At 43.1% G+C, this 14,184-nt stretch overlaps 1 protein-coding gene across 3 annotated transcripts in view; it reads right to left on the bottom strand.

The window, feature by feature from the left end:
• Positions 1–2,438: 2,438 nt before the first annotated feature.
• Positions 2,439–14,184, bottom strand: part of ep400 (E1A binding protein p400) — a 28,680-nt gene continuing 16,934 nt past the window's right edge. Inside the window, exons 25-53 of one of the 3 annotated variants that reach the window (XM_072388370.1) lie at positions 13,561–13,707; positions 13,247–13,314; positions 12,454–12,743; positions 12,070–12,272; positions 11,614–11,783; positions 10,436–10,632; positions 10,169–10,280; positions 9,776–10,054; positions 9,593–9,667; positions 9,317–9,451; positions 9,181–9,225; positions 8,824–8,977; positions 8,337–8,572; positions 8,062–8,235; positions 7,932–7,979; positions 7,677–7,813; positions 7,407–7,463; positions 7,239–7,317; positions 6,786–6,950; positions 6,635–6,680; positions 6,442–6,548; positions 6,093–6,294; positions 5,879–6,012; positions 5,475–5,711; positions 4,807–4,975; positions 4,408–4,541; positions 4,026–4,184; positions 3,844–3,921; positions 2,439–3,510 (exon numbers count right to left, since the gene is read on the bottom strand). In XM_072388370.1, the coding sequence (XP_072244471.1) occupies positions 3,190–3,510; positions 3,844–3,921; positions 4,026–4,184; positions 4,408–4,541; positions 4,807–4,975; positions 5,475–5,711; positions 5,879–6,012; positions 6,093–6,294; positions 6,442–6,548; positions 6,635–6,680; positions 6,786–6,950; positions 7,239–7,317; positions 7,407–7,463; positions 7,677–7,813; positions 7,932–7,979; positions 8,062–8,235; positions 8,337–8,572; positions 8,824–8,977; positions 9,181–9,225; positions 9,317–9,451; positions 9,593–9,667; positions 9,776–10,054; positions 10,169–10,280; positions 10,436–10,632; positions 11,614–11,783; positions 12,070–12,272; positions 12,454–12,743; positions 13,247–13,314; positions 13,561–13,707 (4,358 nt within the window). In that variant the 3' untranslated portion in view covers positions 2,439–3,189. The remainder of the gene's footprint in view (positions 3,511–3,843; positions 3,922–4,025; positions 4,185–4,407; positions 4,542–4,806; positions 4,976–5,474; positions 5,712–5,878; positions 6,013–6,092; positions 6,295–6,441; positions 6,549–6,634; positions 6,681–6,785; positions 6,951–7,238; positions 7,318–7,406; positions 7,464–7,676; positions 7,814–7,931; positions 7,980–8,061; positions 8,236–8,336; positions 8,573–8,823; positions 8,978–9,180; positions 9,226–9,316; positions 9,452–9,592; positions 9,668–9,775; positions 10,055–10,168; positions 10,281–10,435; positions 10,633–11,613; positions 11,784–12,069; positions 12,273–12,453; positions 12,744–13,246; positions 13,315–13,560; positions 13,708–14,184) is intronic. The other 2 variants (XM_072388371.1, XM_072388372.1) reach the window with 2 other exon arrangements.

The raw sequence follows: 14,184 nt of genomic DNA, 5'->3' as shown, positions 1-14,184 counted from the left end.
GGCTTGTATGTTGAGACCGGTGCTGGCACGGAGAGCAGGGCTACACCTCAATGAAGATTATCGCCAAGACTCAGAGAGACACAGAGATCCCCTTTGTGTTTCACAGCACTCGCTTACTGTGTGAGTGTCACACCGCAAGACATTTGCAAAGAAGTTGAGGGCAGCTGGGCTTAGACAGAGAGGGAGGAAGGAGAGGCACATGAAGAAGAAAGAGAAGCTGCTGAAGACAGATAAATACAGAAAGAGAGATTCAGAGAAAATGGGAGGGAGGAGGGAGCAGAGAGGAACAGACTTCTATCAGTGATCTCCATGGTATGGTCTCAAAGCACCGAGTGACACTTCCTATCACTATGATGAGGGAAGTGGAGCGTGTCAGCTCCGGTGCTCTATCACCCCTTTTTGCACATGGAGCAATTACCACCGGCACAAACCCCACCCCCACCCACATTTCACTGAGATCTGCCAGCAGACCTGTGGCTCATCATTTGGAGTAATAGGCTAGTCCTATATTGGCTTGAGGAGCACATGGAGATGGCGAAACAAAGTTGTCTCATTATGAAGGGAAGGCCATCGTTGAAAATGTCTCATGGTTTATCCTTGTTAATTTGGATCAAAACAGCAGTTTTTTTTAATATTACCCAGGTGCTTTTTAAAGGCTTTTTCCTCTTTTTAAAAAGAATGTACCTTAGAGTTGACACAGTTTGGAGTAGAGCACCTCTGCGGGGAGTACCTAGGACTTTCTGCTTCAGGGCACAACAGCAGCGTTTGGACAGCATGGTGTAAAGTGTTTGCTCCTGATGTGAGACACCCATGTAAAGGAAAAAAATCCACCCAAACTGGCCCATGCAAAAATGAAATCAGATAATACAAAATAAAATAAGATGAAATAATAAATAAGAATCTTAAAAGCTGCATTGTCAGTGTGTGAGACATCAACCGTTGTTCTGTCAATCCTGTAATAGGCTCTAAAGGGGGTCACAGTTGGTTGTCATGGTAACCTTTCAGTACAGCTGGCCTTTTTCTTTTCCAGTAGCGGTGATCATCAGCATCATTTCAGGAGCATCATTAGTAAGGGAGCCCCTGAGGCGGTGTGATCGATGCCTGAGCAGGACATTCGACAGTGTGGAGAGCAGTGCAGACAGAGGAGTTGGCCTTTATCACCTGCTGAGTGCGGCAGGGCTGAGCTAGTTAGCTTGTCTCTCAGGCAACACCAGTCCAAGTCCTCGCCTTGCTGATCCCACCGCTGAAGTTGTGTCACCACACATAATGATTGTATTATCCCCTGTTGCCAGAGGCTGAATAGAGAAACAGCAGCCCCCATTCCCTGCTTACACATTTGACAGTGTTCAGAGGCAGCAAAGAGCCTGCTGAGGTAAACACTTGCTTGGCAGGAGGCTTGTTTCAGAGCAGGAAGATGAAAAGGCCTCAGCAGCCCTGATGCCACACTGCTCACTCTGCACAGGACTTTTTTGTATTGGATATAAAAATATCAAAATAGAAGCATTTGCTCCAAAGTGTTGCTGTGAGGGCCTTGAGGGAAAAAACACTTTTTTTACTTTATCTGCACCAGTATTTGAATGAAAAGGTGGGTAACAGAGGGCTGGGAAATGGGCTTCACCATAGTTCTTTCCAGCAAATGCACAGGATTTGTGAAGCGAGTGATGACATTTATAGATTGAAATGGTGTGATTCATATCACCTACTCCCACCCCCACACTTACCAAACTTTCAAATCTGACAGCTGTTTTGTCTTGCATGTTTTATAGCTGCGAGACTATTAGCACTCTTCATGTTTCTAACTGAAATGCCATCCTGTTAAAACAAGCAAAGTAGCACAATTTTCCATGTTTAAATAAGCGCTCAGTGGTGGAGTGACTTCCTGGCCAAAGGAACCAGTTTTGCCCATCTGCTCATATCTGATCCCTCTCTTCCACCTCACCTCCCTTGTCTCACTCGTTTAGTTGTGAATGTGGACCGGCCATAGAGCACCAGGGGATAGAAAAGACACAGGGTGTGCACTGAGGAGCAGATGGGAAATTTCAATGAACTGGAAAAGCAACAAATTTTTAAACGAATAGTAAGAGTAGTGCAACAGTGACCTCCTGTGGGCAAACACAAATCTGCATGGCTTAGTAATACAGTTTCTGCTGAGGACAGCAGCAGACGTGTTCATAAGTTGGATGTCAAGGACTCCAAAGATCAAATGCAAATTATAAAAATTCTAGCTGGGATCCTGCAGCTCGGACTAAAACTAAAAAGTATATTCCATTTAGTCCACAAAGGAATGAAACCTTTAGATTTTGACAAAGAAATAGTCTCAAATCAGTGTTCACTTCACTCTTTTAAGTGTTAATACTGCAGATACTAGGCTGTGGAAACAGCATGCGATCAGTACCAAAACCAGGGAACGGGTTTTAAGAACTCACAAGATTTCAAAGTACTTACAACATTTTAATGAAAGGAAAAGATGGATTTGTGTATAAAAACAAAACACTTTATTACAATTAGGCTGAAAAATCCAATGAAAACACGACTACTTTACAAGTACAAATGTTTTTGTTGATATTTACAATTTTTTTTTCTTTTGACATCAATAAAAAAGACAATTTATGAGTAAACACAAAATACTAAAGTACATGTTTACAGTGTATTTACTGAAAAACAAACAAACCAAAAAACAAATGTCTAAAGGAACGTGCATTATTTTCCATTCAGTTATCTAGACGAGAGAATCAGACATAAAAAGGGACTAGTTATGAATACACTTATTCTAATAAAGAGCTCATACCCAACGCAGAATGACTCATAATCCTCAGCCTCAAGAATCAGTTATGTCATATAATCATTAGATAGAAGGCATGACTGAGATGATGGATTGGGCAGTAGTTGTATGGCTAAATTTTGAAGTTATTTCATGAAACAATCCACATCTGAATCAAATTTAGGATGGAACGGTGTTGACTCAGCAAGACATAGTTACAGATGCCACCAGAAATTCTGACAGATCATGGCCGATCTACCAATATAGCATAGTTGTTAGCACTAAAAATAATGCAATAAGTGTGGTAAAGGTTAACAATGCATCTTCACTCAGATGCAGCAGGATCTGCAACAACCTCATCACTTGTGTCTGTACAGCAGGAAAACACTTAAAAAACCCACAGTAGATGGTTTCATTAGTGTGTACTCCTAGCTGTTGCCCCCACTGGGCTTGGCAGGGGCTTTGGCCCTGATGCCCCCTTGGCGAGCTTGACTCTTGTTGGGCTGTTGGGTCTGAGTGGGTTGCTGCCCCGGGGACTCTGCAGCAGAGGGTGCAGAAGGCTGCTGGGCGGGGCTGTGTGGCGGCGGTGTCTGGATCTGCGGTGAAGCGGCAGCCGTCACCACCTGCTGCTGGATAATCTTCTGCTGGACCACCTGGGCTGTCGCGGTCCCCGCAGGAATCATCTGCACCTGAGCGGGAGCCGATGTGGCTGTCTGGGTCAGAGTGACAGTCTGAGGCTGCGCCTGGATCTGAAGAGAAGCAACAAATAAATCAAATATTTCCATCTCTGTTGACACATTTGATTTGATCCGTCGCACAGCACTGAACAGCTGTCTGGTGCGTCCATAAGAGGCAAATAAGTCTGTCACAGTATTAATGAAGACATCATTAGAGCAGACACAAAGAGACAAAAGCAGCACTTCCAAAAGCCTACAGTGGTTTTTTATTCTTTAGTCTGGAGTAAGTTCTTGATTACACGTATAAGAACGTAAAAAATGAGTTTAGGGCCAGCTGACCACAACTTAAACTCATTAGCCTTACAGAAGGTCCCTTATTAGTAACGATCAGCACTAAACCCTCACCTGCTGAGGAGAAGACACAATCTGCTGAATATTGGCCACCGCTGGCTGCTGCTGCACTATTTGAGGAAGCTTAGCCACCTGATACGAGTAGTAAAGAAAATGTTCCCATATCAGCACACAAAGCCATCATTTTTATGAAAAACAGTATTTCGCGATCAAGGCTGCGGCCTCTGATGACGCACCTGGATTTGTTGGGCTCCAGCTGGTTTTTGAGCCTGTGCGATGGATGTAGTGAAGAACTGGGTTTTTATTCCCGGCTGGAGTTGGGTGGTGGTGTAGGTCACCTTCTGCTGCTGCTGGGCTGGCTGAGCTGCCTGGACTGTCACTTGCTGGGTGCCAATCTAAGAAAAGTAATAGAATTACAGTAAAATCAATAACAAGATGCTAATACTCTGAACTATTCTTCATCCAAGATATTTTTGTATAAGACCACAACGCTGTGGTATACTTTCATACAAAGAACAGACATGCATACGCTGCCTTTGTTAACATCAGCTGATAACAGATTCCCTCCAAATGATTGGTCAACTGAAAACTCAGTGACTGTAGACATGGTGCGTTTACCTTCTGCTGTACAGTGGCCTGTCCTTGCTGCGGCTGCCCGGCTTTCTGCTGGGCGGCAGCTGCTGCCTGCTGTTTCTTCATCTGAATCAGCTGTTGGACCTGCATCTGGGGGAATGGCGACGTCAGCACAGGGCCTGACAGAGGACAGAACAGAACGTAGAAGCTCAGGACATATCAGTAGATTGTGATGAAAACGGCACATTTTGCAGCTAAAAATGATGCTGGCTCATTCAACAAAAAGATCCAGTTAGATTTTTGGATTTCTGTTCCAATTAGTGCTGTATTATACTGTTTATAGTGAGGAAGAACAGATTAAAATAAAGTCTCAACACTATAATAGACTATGGAAAAAAAAAAAAAAAAGGTAATTGTTCAAGGAATGACAGCCTTTAAACAAACCTGTTTTCTGGGCCTGACCAATGGCCACACTAATGCCTGTAACTGGCAGCGTAGCGACCCCAGTCGATGAGACCACCGCTGGCACGGACACCACAGGAGGTTTAGTGAGGGTCACCTGAGCAGTTTGTCCTGCCTGGGCCTGAATCTGGCCCTGAGTGGATACTCGGGTCTATGACAGGATACATTATTAAAGTAGTATTAAAGCAATAGAACCATAAAACATTCAAAAAGACCACCAATAGTGGTCTCCAGCAGCCTGGAAACGAGACAACTATGAGAGCTCATGTTTCATTGGCTCAGTCACAATGGAACTGGTATCGTCTTCTTCAAACTGATTAAGATGGATTATTCACAGTCAAAATGAATAATCTAATATGGGACCGACAAGATAGAAGATAAAGGACAGAGAAGACACTGTCAAAAATTTGAATAAATTCCACTCCGACTGTCATCATCTGTTATCATCACCTATTGGCCTGGCATGATAATATCATGATAATTCTGCATTCTTGTCTAGCCAGATATTCATTTATATATTTTTTTTTAAGTGGAGGGCAAAACAAATATCTGGGAGTAGTTGAGGCCTACTCACTTTTGTTTGGGGATGTCTGGCTAATCTTGAAAGCCTATGTGGTGATAAATTCTGTCTAATCTTATCGTAATCTTACCAGTCTGGCCACCTGCAGAGTGTTCACAGGGGTGCCCGTCAGCACGGTTCCAGGTCTGGGTGCTGTCACAGCAGCTAGCTGAGGATTGGCTTGGGCAGCCTGTGCAGGTTGCACCTGGGCGGCCTGCTGGGTCCCTGAGGCCTGTTGGCCCTGGGCTGCTGCAGCTGCCACTGCTGCAGCTACCTGCTGCTGCTGCTGCTGTAACTGCAGTTTATGTTTCTGCATCTTTAACAACTCCTGTAAAGACAATCATTAGGAGGTTAAGATACAGTCACTGTGACCATGTCAACATCTTAGATAACACTTTCACTTTAGTTTATCCAGTAGAGCCGTGCTTCAATGAAATTATATCCATACTTTTGTATTTAGTGTAACTCCATCAGGTAAAGATGCTAATGGTGTACCTGAGGTTTGCCTACAGCTTTAATCTGAGGGGAAGTAGCCTGCTGCTGTTGCTGTTGATGCAGCTGCTGTTGTCTCAGCATCTGCAAATGGGCCTGATGGGTGATAGGCTTTTGTGTCAACTGCATACTTGTCGCTGGAAAGAGGACAGCATAGAAGTCACAATGAGGAGTTTGAACGAAAATTCAGGAGCAAAGCCCAATTTAATTCTATTACCTGGTGTGACCTGGGGCACCAGTGGGCGGGTCTGTGACTGCACTGGGCTCAGAGTAGTAGAAACTACTGCAGACGCTGTCACTGGGGTTACCGCTCTGACACTTTGACCTGTCGCTATAGCGACCACTTCAGCGGGCGCTGCAGTAGCTGCAACAGCTCTCTGCTGTGCATGGACCACCTGGGCTCCAGGTGTGCCTGCAGGCTGGATCAACAATGACAACAAAACAATGAGCGAAGCTTGCAGTGCTCATTCTGTCTACAAAATGTTGGTTCTTCACAACAGCACAAAGGCTATTTGTGTTGCTGTAAATTAATTCCAGAGAGGCAGTAATCAGCAAACATGACTCACAGTCAGGGTGCCGGGTATGACTGGAGATGCCAGGCGTTTGTTGGCCTGGAAGGGACTTGGAGGAACTCCAGCGACTGTGTTCACAATCACATTCCCCCCTACAGTGGCTGGAAATGTCAGAAAAAAAGAACAATGAATTAGATACTGAAAGATCAACTGCACTGTGATATGAACCATGTGTAGCTCAACATACCAGCCTGAATGGTTGTGCCCACAGTGGCGTTTTTAATGGCTCCAGCCTGAAAAACATGAAACAAGAGTTGTGCACATGTTTCGCTGAGCAAAAGAACTTTGAATCTCCCTTTATGTGGAAGTACATCAGCAGAGGATGTTTTGATTCTCACCAGTACTGCTGCATTTGGCACAGCAGTGGCTCCAGCTACTGCAGCAGCCTGAGGGACTTGAGCTCCAGCAGCAGGAGCCTGGACCTGACCAGGTGCCGCCCCGGCCTGGGGAGCTCCCGCCTGCTGCTGGGCTAGCTGCTGAGCCTTCTGCTGCTCTGCAAGGGCCTGCAAAAACACACAAAATCATAACAAAAGAAGTTTAAAAATGGAGACCAAGATCTGATTAAAAAAATCTGCCATATGCTGGGAGATGCTAGCACAACTTCACTTAAACTAAACAGATGCATACAGCTGTAGACAACTATTTCTACCTGGGTGTAACACAGGCACTATGGTTGCTTTCCAAGCAAAGACCTTCAATATTAGATTTCAGTCATACCAAACCCTCTGTATTGTTGACATGAAGCTAGAATGCTTGTAGCATGAGCATAACTATACACTGCTGATGCTCACCTTTTTCTCTTTGGCAATCCTTTCAGCGCGCTGTGATGCCACCTGAATGGGAGGAAGAGGCTTATCATAGCTGATTCCACTGTATAGAAAAGAACAAGTTAATCATTTTTGACTTATAGATGTGAGGTTCAGATATAAATGATACAGGAATAGCAACATTAAACACACCTTTCTGCCAAGACTGATGCGTGTTTCGGATTCTTCTGGAATGGATTCATTCCAAGCCTGTAAGAAGTTCTATACATTAATAAAAACGTACCAATCTGAACAACCGGAAATGAGTGTGTGGTTTCTTGGTTTCCATTCAAAATGGCTTTGAGCAGTGTAACATGCATCTGTTATCTGTTATAAAAGTAGTCTCCCCTCTCTAAGACACCCAACCCAGAAAATGTCCAGTTTCACTCCTAGCATCTTGAAGAGTACTAGAGAAGTACTTACAGAGGTTTGATTGGAGGGCTCCTCTTGCTGGCAATTATTTTCATAAGTTCAAAGCGACTGTTGTACAGTTGAATTTGAGAGGCATTGTCATCTTGTGTGTAGATCTGACATGTCCTTAGAGGACGGCTGTTCTTAGACTGAATGTTGACGAAGAAGATGGAAAAGGAAAAAAACAACAAAGTTAACAGACGTTAGTCAGAAATTCAAGGGAAAAAGAATATTTATCAAATGCAAAGATCAGACAGGACCGGATACCTTGTATATGCTCTTGGTTTTCTTCTTCGGGTTTGCCTCATACACCAACTGAAAAATTAAAGAAATGGATTAGACAAATAAGCAAAAAGCTAGTTTTTCAAGCAGAGCAGGGTGATTCTCTTTTCAGTACCTTGCCCTCTTCTCTGGGGATGATGACATTCTCATAGCGGTTGCGACACTGTTTGGGTGAGCGGTAGATGCGGCTGCAGGAGTTCACCACATCACTCACCAGATCCCAGTTAGGTGTGTGGGCAGGGGACACAATTGTCAGGTTTAGAGGCAACTCCAACAGCTGCTTTACAGCCTAACAGAGACACCAGAATAACACATTACTTAATCAGTGACATCATGTTTCTGTAGCTTGGAAGGAAAGATCCTCATGCACACAGTTAGTGAAGACAGTACCTGAAGCAGAGCCCAGTCCTCACTGATGAGCCACTCTGGGTTGTCCTGACTTGCCTCCATGGCAGGTTTAACCAGCGAGGGTAGGGGCTTTGCAAAGGGTGCCTGCTGCTTAAGGGAGAAGTTCTTTTTCTGGTCCTTCGCCTCACGGCGAACTTTGAGCATGTTGGCCTTTTCGAAAAGGGAGCGTGGAGGTATGACTGTCTCTCCATGGCCCTTCTTCTTCTTCCTGGCCGCTACTGGACAAAAACAGTCTAGTAAGGACAGAAATATAAGAAAAAAAAAAAGAAAAGAAAAAGCCCTGGCATGCACTTATACTTGCATCTGTTCAGAGAGCCATATTAAATTATATTATATACAATTTCTTCCCTGAAACTTTAAAACTTCTTCAAGCAAATATTCCTAACACAGTGTTCGCATGTATCTAACTGTACAACAATATATTTGTTATGCAATAGCAGCTGAAGTCCATAAATAAGAAATGTTTTACCCGAGGGGTCCATTTTGAGTCTCTTATGCTCCTTACGGATGTAGATCGGAGGCAGTTTGGACTCTGGCATGGGCGTGGTGTCATACATCAGCATCATCACTGAATCAATGTAAATATCATTGTCATCCTGTGGTGGTGTGGGTGGAGTCCACAGCTATGTTGCAAGTCAGAACAGAGGCCAAGAGCAGATTAGGAGTTTATTTTGTACAACAATGCTAATTAGAAAGATAAAAAAATCAACATAATCCCACACATGACAAGGACTTGTGTGTGAAGGTACAAATCCATGGCAGCAGTCGTTTCCTTATTCATATATGTATCACTCAATTCTCAAATAAGCCACATTTGCTGCCTTACCGGCATAATTTCTGTATGACCATCCTCTGCGTCAAATACATACTCCTGTTGAAATGATAAACAGCATCAACAATAGCTCAACACAAGCCAGACATCAATTCTTGTTTGATTGATAAATATGACCAAGACTACCCACCATGTTGTAAGCATCCTCTCTGGTGTACGTGAATAAATCGTCTTCTCCCACCGTCACCTGGTGCTCCTCCTCTTCGTCTCTCAGCTTCTGCAGCTGCTGGAGCTCCCAGCCTCTCTTAGCGCACTCCAACTGCTCCTGGGGAATATACACACAGCACACAAATCAATCCACTGTTGTAATTATAAAGAGCCCACTGACACCATGGGGGTTCTTAAAATCATTGACTTCCACACAAAATCTCTGCAAATATACACCACAACAAATTAAATCACTTACCTTAAGGGTAGCTTCATCGTCACTCACGTGGAGGTACTCAAGATAATGGAGGGCATATCTTTCAATAGGAGTTAGCTGTTTGTGGGATAATTGAATGTGAAATTAGCTGGGGAAACACTTTATTTAATTGATCTCATTAATATTTTGAGCTAAAACACGTTTCCAAACGGATCATAACGCTACCTGTTCCATGACTGCATTCAGCTCCTCTATCTGAACGGGCTCCTCTTTAGTTTGGCTCTCTGACTCCTCTGTTGACTCGTTGGCTCGTAACTCCTCATCCTGCTGTTCTTCCTCCTCCGGCTGGGCATCCAGGTTAATACTGTGAAGAGCCTGGATGTAGGGTCTTGCTACTTTGGGGGAAATGGTTTCAGAGGCTGATGGCTCCTGGTGAAGGACCACAAACTCCTCTACCTTCACCCCCGAGCCTGCCTCTACTTCGAACAGATCCTGGATTGTCCGCTATAGAATAACAATATGAGGTCAGATATTTAATGCGCGCTGGGTTGAATAAAAAGAGAAATGTTTTTTTCATTCCAAATGAACACCTAAGCAACCATGATGAGTTAACCTTACTTGTGTTAGAAAAGCCAAGGTGTAGTCAGTGCCCTGGGCAGCCACCTCTCTAATAAGATCCTTGGTGCCATTCTTGAGCAGTTTCTCCTCAATGGAATTCCCACTCTCCAACCTGGAAAACACACTGAAAAATCACCAGAAATTCCCCCGAAAACCCTTGACAATCACTGTTCAGGAGAAGGAAATCAGATCTGGATACTCTTCTTCTAGTGCTGAATTAAGGAAAAAAAACATTCATTCAGATTTTCCCAGTGTCCATAATGTCACCTGTATATGTGTATATCCTTGGAGCGTCCTATCTTGTCACACCACTCCTGGGTGCGGGCATCCATGCTTGGATTGAGGTCCGTGTCATAGAAGATGATGGTGTCTGCATCAACCATGGTGCCGGCTGCAGAGCAGCAGCGGTTGGTCAGGATGCTGCAGAACACCTGCCTGCTCCTGTTAAACTTCTTCATATTCTCCTGCAGGTCCACAACACCAACACACGAAGAAAGTAAGACAAAGAAAGAAGTTCCTAATAATACAAAAGCTCCTTTTAAAAAGCTAGAAACATAAATACTCTCTTTGCTCATTTCGGTGTTTATCTTTTAACAACAGACTTTTCACCCAATATTTATGCGACTGCTGCAACCAATTAGTTGTCGGCACCGTTGCTGCGTTATACCAGCGACAGGTCAACATAAGTGACTCCAAAACAAGACTAATGGCTGCTCTCGTCAATGTAAATGTAATCAAAAACACATGTTAGAATCTAATTAGAGTTCTTTATCAGATCTGACTGTTCATGTACAAAAGAACTACAGTCATCTCAACTTTCAGCATGTTTCACATAAACACTAAGAGCTTTATTTCATTACATAAATTAGAACTCTCACTCATTTTATGTACCATCTAGTCTCACACAACAGCAAATACTATGTGTGCATCTTAGCTGATGTTGTCACTGTCAAAGACTTCTTTGGATGAAACCTTGGGAACGTTTACGTCAACATGAACCTTCGATTCAATTTTGCTTTAATAATCCCAAAAGGGAAATTATATTACCAATTGTTGCTCAATTGCTGAGCCTGAACATGGAGGTATGTGAAGGTTAGGATGTCTATTAAAGGATCAATGATGCAACATATGACCTTGCACAACCATTGAGTGCTGCAGACGAGCATCAGAATTTCAGTCTGGACCAAAAGGGGAAAAATATGAAAGCACAATCGAAATTTGGAGACCTTCAAGCAGTTTGAAAAACATCGTAAGAGCACAGTCAGAGCAACGCTGACGTCTGCTTTAACCCTAAAAGCTCGTCTGTGGCTTTTTAGCCAAAGAGAATGCCCATTATACGTGGCTCCATTTTCTAATTCTAAACATCATTTCCACTGTGACAACAGAGCATTTTTAATGGTGGTTTTTGCTCGTGAGAAACAAATGAAATGGTGGTGTGAGTTTACCTGTCTTTCATCAAAAGTGAGGCTTTCATCAATGCGCACATAAGTGAGCTGCCTGTAATCCAGGAAGGCCTCGAGGATGTCCAGCATCTTCAACATCTGAGTAAAGATGAGGACACGGCGACTCTCTGACCTTAGTTTCTGCAGCAGAATAGCAAGTGCTTCTAGTTTACCTTTGGAAAGAAAAACATCAAAAACAATTATTCTTAATGTGGACAGGGCTTGAGCTGCAAGAATTTTTTTCCAGTTGTTTAGGAAATGGTAATTATGCTTCCCACAACAATAGAAGCAAGTTAGTAACTCTACAGAGAAACAAACAGTTCTACTTAGCTTTGGTCAAAACACATTCCAACTTATGTTGTAGTTGGTTGGAAACACATTTGTTTTGCAGTTTCTGTTTGTTTCTACTCATTTGTAAAATATCCATTCATTTAATAATAATAATAATAACGAGCAAACCTGAGTCCATCTGCATTAGCTGCAAGTCAGGATAACTGAAGAGATGTCTGGATGTTAAATAGTGGATGTCAGCACTGTGGGGGACAGAGGCCTCCAGCAGCCGTTGGTGAAAGGACTTCTGCTCAAGGCGGTAGGGAACTGGAGGATTGGCTGCGTACAAGTGAGGAGGTGCAGCTACAGCTGGAGGCACCACACACGTCAACCTACAAGACAACAACAGCCATAATTATATTAAATATAAGCATAACTAGCATGAGTCAATGCACAAAAACTGAATCTTAGAAATAAACCTCCTAGGACGAGTTAAGCTTCTGTTGGTGATCACCACACAGCCACAGTGAATGTTTTAGAATGATAAGAGATACAGCAAACATAAAGCTTTACCTCTTTATGAGGCTGTTGGCAGTCCCCAGGTTGTTCTGCACAGAGAGCAGCGAGGACTGCAGCGTAGAAGTGGTACCCACACAGGTTTTCTGAGCTCTGAGGCAGCTCTCCCTGCCGACCCACCTCCAGCCTCCAGCAGTCAGGGCAGAGTGATCAGGTTCTGAGCTCAAAGTGCACGCCTGGAGCAGATCTGACCCATACAACACTCTGCGGCTACAGCGCTGTTCATTTGCTGCAACCAAACGACTCAAGCGCTCTTTAAGCAGTTGAGTCTTTTCCTCTGAAGTCACCTGAACACAAAGATGACAGGAGTAATTATTCTTTTTGAGAAATGCCTGGTAAGAGAAAACAAAGTTTCATTTGAGGAAGTCACAAAGCTAACAACGTCTGAGGGATGTACCTTCTTCCAAAAACTGGAAATTCTTTAAACAGTGCACAAACATACGGGCAGCGAAGAAAGCTTTTTTAAATATTCAAACAAGAATGTCAAAAGATTTATTCCGCCTCTGAGGAAAAGGAACAAACAATCTGGGGATTGAAAGCGAGCTTTACACTTGGGCAGAAATAACATCTTGTAGGTATGTGGGTTTTTCTTAACTGACAACCAGCTTACTGTAATATTCGATCAATCTTTAATTCAATTATGTGTATGGGTAGATACTTAACAGTTATAAAGAGGATTTAAAGGTATTGCATGTTTAAATGTGAAAACAAAGCAAAAAGTAGGTAAGTTCCACCTACATGTGGCATCTTCATACATTGTGAGAATGTCATTTTGCTTTCAAGTGCTCACCTGTGACCCCCCATGAGCTGCAGTAGTTCTTATGGGGGATGATGTAGCATTTGTAGTCACACCCAATGCTTAAAAACAAATCATACACCGTTAGCACAAGAATACATTTAATCGCCTTATAAAAATACCAGTGTTAAACTTCCAGTACATGAAAGAAGCTGTTATTGATTCGGCATGGTTGCAATTTATTTCACAGGACAAACTATTAACTTTTGGAATTATACTGATAAAACATGGCTGCTGGATGATGTTACCAAAATAACTGATTCAGAGACAGAGACAGTACAGCAATATCTTAGCTGTGAATGAGTCACCTTGCTGGGCTGCTGACAGGGCAGGATGAGGTGTGCCAGGTGTGGCAGAGGCATTGGAAGCAGGAACAGCTGGAGACATAGTTTGCATTACCATGGATCCCTGGGGCCTTATGATCTGCTGCCCTGGAGCTGGCACGATGTGAAGGCCTAAATCAACATCAAATATAGAGACAAAGCCTCAGGTTATGGAACAGAAGCTGGACATGCAACAGTTTAATTTGTGGAAAAGACATAAGCGATCCTGTTGGAATTAAGGTTTTTGTGGCAAGAGAAACAACAGTAAAAGCAATTAAAATAATAAAACATCTAGCTTTATGGAAAACTGATTATGGAAATATATATATAAAAAAAGAAAGGCGATTACAGGTAAAAGCCTCTTCACAAATATGACACAAGAGATGATGAAACCAAAATAACTATATTCTAATCCCTCCAGATGGAATGCAACACATATGTCTCCCTTTTAAGACCCGGAGAGACCGTCATGCGATTTCACCTTTCAAGCCTGATGCAACACCAGTTATCAGTTTATGAACAATTGAAATAACAGCAAAGGTCTGAATGGACTAAGCTCATTAGAAGAAGGTCTTCATATTTCAATAAGGTCTAAAAACTAATCAAACC

This window comes from Leuresthes tenuis, unplaced genomic scaffold (assembly GCF_036924035.1).
Source record: "Leuresthes tenuis unplaced genomic scaffold, fLeuTen1.0.hap1 SCAF_6, whole genome shotgun sequence".
Taxonomy (NCBI): domain Eukaryota; kingdom Metazoa; phylum Chordata; class Actinopteri; order Atheriniformes; family Atherinopsidae; genus Leuresthes; species Leuresthes tenuis.
Note: the sequence above shows the minus strand (reverse complement) of the source record. Positions and strands in the feature narration are given on the sequence as shown.